The 6,511-nt window shown below is 40.9% G+C and overlaps 1 protein-coding gene across 1 annotated transcript; it reads right to left on the minus strand.

The window, feature by feature from the left end:
* Positions 1 to 3,698: 3,698 nt before the first annotated feature.
* LOC103375740 (uncharacterized) lies at positions 3,699 to 6,505 on the minus strand (the record flags this gene model as incomplete). Its single annotated transcript, XM_008306057.1, has 6 exons — positions 6,311 to 6,505; positions 6,069 to 6,197; positions 5,771 to 5,899; positions 5,593 to 5,624; positions 4,453 to 4,737; positions 3,699 to 3,879 (listed from the first exon to the last, which is right to left on the minus strand). Coding segments are annotated over exons 1-6 (883 nt in total), but the record flags the coding sequence as incomplete, so codon positions are not given.
* Positions 6,506 to 6,511: the final 6 nt, after the last annotated feature.

Consider the following 6,511-nt stretch of genomic DNA (forward strand, 5'->3'; position numbering starts at 1 on the left):
ATGTGACTCATATGCTTTGGCCTTTGCAGTCCCCTGATCTTAACCCAGCTGAACTGTTGAGAAAGATTAACAGTCGTCCTCAAATGTATTCGTCCCCTTCCATTAAAGAAAAGGCAGAAGTCACAATAGTCACTCAAATAACTAGAAACTAAAAAAAGTTATAATAAATAAAAATTTGCTAAATTATAATTTAGTGAAATAAGACATTACTTTGGAATTGTGGATGGAAAGAATAATTAAAAAAACAGAAAACAAAACGGTCCAGGACAAATTCGAGCACTTTGCTGATGAGCAGTGGGTCAAAACCAAAATAGCTGTCAACAGGAGCAGAAGTCTGATTGAGAGTTACAGAAAACACTTGATTGCAGTGATTGGCTCAAAGGGTTGCTCAACAAAACATTAGTTTTCGGGTCCCATCATGCTTGTTTGCTCGTCTGTTTTTTTAATGTGTTCAATTCAAAAGCAATGTCATGATTTTCATACATTTTTTATTTATTATTACTTTTGTCAAATTCAACTTATTTCAGTAACAGCTGAAATAATTCTTTAATGGGAGGGACTGAATAAATTTGAGGACGCCTGTATCTCTATATTTCAACACAAGTCCATCCATCCACTCGTTCCTTACTAACTGACAAAATGACTGACCATGGACAGATCAAACAAGCACACTCACATTCACACCTACAGACAAGTTAGATTCATCTTTTGACCTCAGCGTGTCTTTGGACTGTGGGATTGGACAGGAACACCTGGTGAGAACCCACATGAGAACCCGTGTGTCATCCTCAACGCAAGTCTATTTATTTTAGAAATCTGGAGTCGAATAGAGAATATAAAAAAAGGTCAAGCTGGCTCTGGCAGTAATGACAGAAATGAGCAAAAACTTTGGTCCAGTTGTAGATTACTCAGTCAAGTGTTATTTAAGGATGATAAAACTCTAAACAAGAAAAAACAATCATCCTCAAAGCAACAACCTTCTTTAAACCACCAAAATCTCTCCAGTTTTCCTGCTGTGTCTCAGTGTAATACATGGAGCTCAGAAAAAAAGGTTGTCCTCTAAATATGATTGTAGGACAGAGGACACACAAAGTATTAGTTAAACAATAAAAGTGATCAGAACTGCTTAACAAGCTATTTCATGACTATCATCCGCTCAAGTCATGGAGCTTTTTCAGACAGGCACGGGAGTCACAAGACCCTTTTCTGTCCAATCGTTCCCTACTTTAAGTCCAGCCCACCCACTGAGCTGCTTTATAAGCGAGGCAGCCTTCATTCATTCATTCTGCTCCAGCAGCCTCCTCAGATCCACCTCATCGCTGCTGTTCACAGATCTTCTCATGCAGGCTATAAAACTCAGTGTTTGGAGATTTGCTCTTACTTTCTGACTCTGATCGTGTCCAGGTGGTTCGATGAGTCTTTACAGTATAGCTGCAGCGTTCAAACCAAAGCGGGCCAGAAGTGAACGATCACGTGACCAGAATCTGGAAAATCCACCTCAGACAATATTGAAAAAATCCAGTAAGAGCTTTTAGTAGTCAAATCCAACCTCTAAGCTCTGTTGTCATCATGAACTTTCGAACTGCTTCAGTCCACCGGCTCCAGTATTTGCGGGAATATTTAACCACCATTAATCCCACTCCAGCTCCGGAGTCCTCACACCCAGCATCCCCTCGTCACATCTCCTCCAGGCGTCCACCAAACTCTCCTCTAAACACCATGACCTCTAATCTAAGCCCCAAAATCCAGGTTTCCTCAGCATCTGTTACCTGCCGCACAACTTCTGGGTTCAAATCTGCTAGCTCCGCCCACTAGTGTGACGTCATGGCAGAGCCACCGTGCAGCTCCAGCGCCCCCTGCTGGTGTTGCCCTTCTCCTCAAGCCTCACCTCTGTGGACACATACTGGCAGGTAATTACATCAATCTAGTTAAACTCTGTTTAGTTCATCTGAATCAGGCTGTGGAGGAAAAGTCTGAATGGTTGTGTTGAAAGATCAGTTCTTCTCAAGAGCAGGCTAAAAAATATTTCAACGACTGTCTTTAAGGTCGCTTTCGAAGCTTATAGATAAAACTAGAATTAGTCTGGCTCAGTAAAGTTGACCTTCGGCTTTTAGCTCCTCATGACCAAGAGGCTCAATGCACCAACAGTCCCACCCAGGGCTCCAGACTGGGACAAAATTTGAGAGCATGCGAGTTAAAATTTCAAGTGGTCTTATTTAATTCTTCTAAATTATGAAGCTGTGTTGCTGTCGCTCTACCTGGCATGGGCTACTATGTTGGCTATATTGGTGAACATTAGTACTTTATAATTTAAACTGTCCCTGGCTGATGCATAGAAGAAGCTATTTACCTGCTGTGTGCTTCAAAGATCCTCTGGTCCTTGGTTATCTTGGACAACTCTTACATTTTCCAAGTGCTGGAGGGCTGGAGGGCTGGAGTCTATCCCAGCTGACTCAGGGCGAAGGCAGGGGACACCCTGGACAGGTCACCAGTCTATCACAGGCCTACACTTAGAGACAGACAACCAAGCACACTCACATTCACACCTACGGACAATTTAGAATCACCAATTAACCTCAACATGTTTTCTTGTTTTTCTGTGGGAGGAAGCCGGAGAACTCGGAGAGAACATGCAAACTCCACGCAGAAAGATCCCGGGTGTCCTCACTGGGATGCAAACCGGCGAGCTTCCACCGTGCAGCCCATAATGACAAACATCACCAACATTAACTATGGAATGGTTAACCAGTGAGAGCGGACATGAGCCTCTGTTCAGCTCAGACTCTGGGAAGGCCCTATCCAGGCCTTGAGTTCCTGGCCTCCACATCTCATGCCAACACCGTGATCTGTTCCCTCCTTTGTATCAAGTCACTATAATAGTGCCTTGCCAAATGTGCATCTGTGTGCATTCAGGATGCTGCTGATCCCCTGCATCTAGATGTGAAGGTTGTTCATTCTTGGACAACTTCAAAGGAAATAAGACACGCTGGTCATTACACATCGGCTAATTTCTTTAAAGTCTATTTCATTTCAAGGTGACTCTGCTCATCTCCTCCTTTTGGGAGTGCAGGTTTGGTGGTTGGTGATCTCAGTGACTGTCTGTGTCATGCTTTGCTGGGATTGTTCAAGAGCATCATTCAAGCAGAGTCGCAACCAAACACCACAAATGCATGTCATTATGAAATAAACAGTTAAATCTGACGGTGTTCTGTCTAAAATATTGCAAAAGTCAAAAGTTCTGCATTGTCGATCGTCACTGTTTTTTCTGTGGATAAAAGGATCTTTATGAAAGCGAGAGGTGCAAAAGCTTAAACTTGAAAACTTTAATCACCAGATGAGCTGTAAGAGTTACACAAAACATCTTCTGTACCAAAGACACAACAAAGCAAAAACAGAACAGAATGCCTTTATTGTCACTATACACATGTACAATGAGATTAAGAGCAGCTCCTTCAGTGCAACATAGAACAAAATAAAGAGCAAAAAATAAGTCACTCACAAACACAAAGTATTGCAGCAGGTGCAGAGAGACGGAGAGACAAACCTCCTGCGCTCATTATACTCAGTAGCTTTTCTAAATGATCTCCTCCAGTGCTAAGATTCAATGTTTAGAATTTCTTTCAGTCCTGGATATGTCCTGAGAACTTCAGGGTCTTTAAGAACCTGAAGAAATTTATCACAGGTCTCTTCACCTTTACCAATCACAACATCTATCAGGTTGGTAACAGTTTCTTCTGGCTGAGAGATATGCTTCAGCTGTTGATATTGTCTGTCTGTGATGATCCGTTTGGCATGCGCATGCTGCAGAATGAAGAGACCCGCCCTCAGGCTGTCGATGAGTTCCACCTTGTGCTCAGTAATCATTTTCATAGCAGGGCCCTGGAAAAGACAACAGTTGTTTATCAGACCTGTTTTGTTTGTTTTTTTTTAGTTTTTTGTTTGAATCTTTCATATGGGTCATTCATTTTTGTGTAATTTTACTTTGTGCTGCTGTAGTCAAAGTCAAAGGCATGCAGGTTAAGTGAAAATTGAAATTTCTGAGCTTGCAATTGTGGCTAAAACTGCCGTCTGGGACTTCTGTTTCCATCAGTGTTGTCTGCTTCACCAGTGGTGATCAGTTTAACAGTCTAACAGTCCAGTCATTTTGAAAATACACTTATACAGTATGCATTTTTGCTGAGGGTTACATGAGAAGATCGATAATGCTTACAAAAGAAAAGAGAAGAGAAGAGAAGATATGCCTTTATTTATCTCACAGTGGAGAAATTCACGTTGTTGATAGCAGCATTAAACACAGAGATACACATATACGAGACAGAAAAATGTACATGTAAATATAAGAAATAGTGCAAACAAAAGAGATGGCTTTGTGCTTAAAATAAAAATGAAAGCAGATTCACGAGACAGTTAGCTTAGCTTATTTCATAATAAAGACTGGTAACAGGAGGAAACAGGAATCCTGGCTTTGTTNATTTCTTTCAGTCCTGGATATGTCCTGAGAACTTCAGGGTCTTTAAGAACCTGAAGAAATTTATCACAGGTCTCTTCACCTTTACCAATCACAACATCTATCAGGTTGGTAACAGTTTCTTCTGGCTGAGAGATATGCTTCAGCTGTTGATATTGTCTGTCTGTGATGATCCGTTTGGCATGCACATGCTGCAGAATGAAGAGATCCGCCCTCAGGCTGTCGATGAGTTCCACCTTGTGCTCAGTAATCATTTTCATAGCAGGGCCCTGGAAAAGACAACAGTTGTTTATCAGCCCTGTTTTGTTTTTTTAGTTTTTTGTTTGAATCTTTCATATGGGTCATTTGTTTTTGTGTAGTTTTACTTTTTGCTGCTGTAGTCAAAGTCAAATCCATGCAGGTTAAGTGAAAATTTAAATTTCTGAGCTTGCAATTGTGTCTAAAACCGCTGTCTGGGACTTCTGTTTCCATCAGTGTTCTCTACTTCACCAGTAGTGATCAGTTTAACAGTCTAACAGTCCAGTCATTTTGAAAATACGCTTATACAGTATGCATTGTTGCTGAGGGTTACATGAGAAGATCGATAATGCTTACAAAAGATAAGAGAAGAGAAGAGAAGATATGCCTTTACTTATCTCACAGTGGAGAAATTCACGTTGTTGATAGCAGCATTAAACACAGAGATACACATACACGAGACAGAAAAAAATGTACATATAAATATAAGAAATAGTGCAAACAAAAGAGATGGCTTTGTGCTTAAAATAAAAATGAAAGCAGATTCACGAGACAGTTAGCTTAGCTTATTTCATAATAAAGACTGGTAACAGGAGGAAACAGGAATCCTGGCTTTGTTATGCGTCTGGAGCACAATCAAATAAGCATTCGTATTTGTTGGAAGGTATAAACTATTCCTGTAAAGTTAGGCTAAATAAGAGCAATCTATTCACCTGAATTAGAGAAGATTAATTAGTTTCTCTAATGGCTAATTCCACTGTTCAGCACAACTTTAAACAGCTGCAGCTGCACCTGACATCGAACAGGTATTCTGGACTTTGACATAAAATCAACCTATCGTGTAAATGAGCAACTTATTGTGTATATGTTGGTTTCTGCTACTGTACCTGAGGAGAAGGCAGCGTTTTATCTACGGCACCTGAGAAGAAAACAAGTTCGGTTTTACTGACCTGTCCAAACAATCTTTTGTTTTGAAATCATACGATATACGAATGAGACATCGGCAGAGGATGACACATGTGTAGATATTTATATTATTACAAATATATGACAACAAAATTTTACCTGCATATGCTTGTGATGGTTTCACAGACACTGAGAGATCTATACCATCATGAACGGTGAGTCCAGACAGAACATCAGCACATATCACGCTGCCTCCCAGTGCAGTTAAATCTGCATGTGGAACATTTGCTACATGAAGAAAAAGAGGAAAAATTCACTTCATCTAATCAAAACTCTGTTGAAAAGAACAAGTGTAAAGGAGTGTTATGACCTCAGCTACTGGCCTAACTGGAGAACAGCAACGCATATTTCAACTTGTCTTTTGATTTCATGGTAAACTCAGGAAATCAGTACCTACCAGACGAATGACTTCCCGAATCGCTCACTGTTTCAATGGTAGTGGACAGAGATTTTACGGCTCCATTAGTTATTGTCCTGTTGATCACAACACTGTTGTTATCAGCGAACACTGTTGGAGCAGGTGAGCCTGGAAGAATAGAACAATGCAGGAGCATGAAACTCTGACTGCGGCGACTTCTGACTGAAATTCAAGTTGAGGCTTGAGCACAGGCCAGAGCTGCATGCAGGACTCTTACAGACCTTGAGGCTGAGGGTTGAAAAGCTGCTGCAGGCCTTGGTAGCGTGCTTGATGCTGCTTCAGAATGTCTATGAAGCTCAGACAGGTATCCTCTCCCTTGCGTATGACTATTTGCAAAAGCAGTCTCATCTTCTCCAATGCACTTTGTTGTTTTTGAATTTCTTTAAATTCATTCAGAGATAAAATATCCCCGCACTGATCGA

The sequence above is a fragment of the Stegastes partitus genome, unplaced genomic scaffold, assembly GCF_000690725.1.
Source record: "Stegastes partitus isolate 25-593 unplaced genomic scaffold, Stegastes_partitus-1.0.2 Scaffold2834, whole genome shotgun sequence".
NCBI lineage: Eukaryota > Metazoa > Chordata > Actinopteri > Pomacentridae > Stegastes > Stegastes partitus.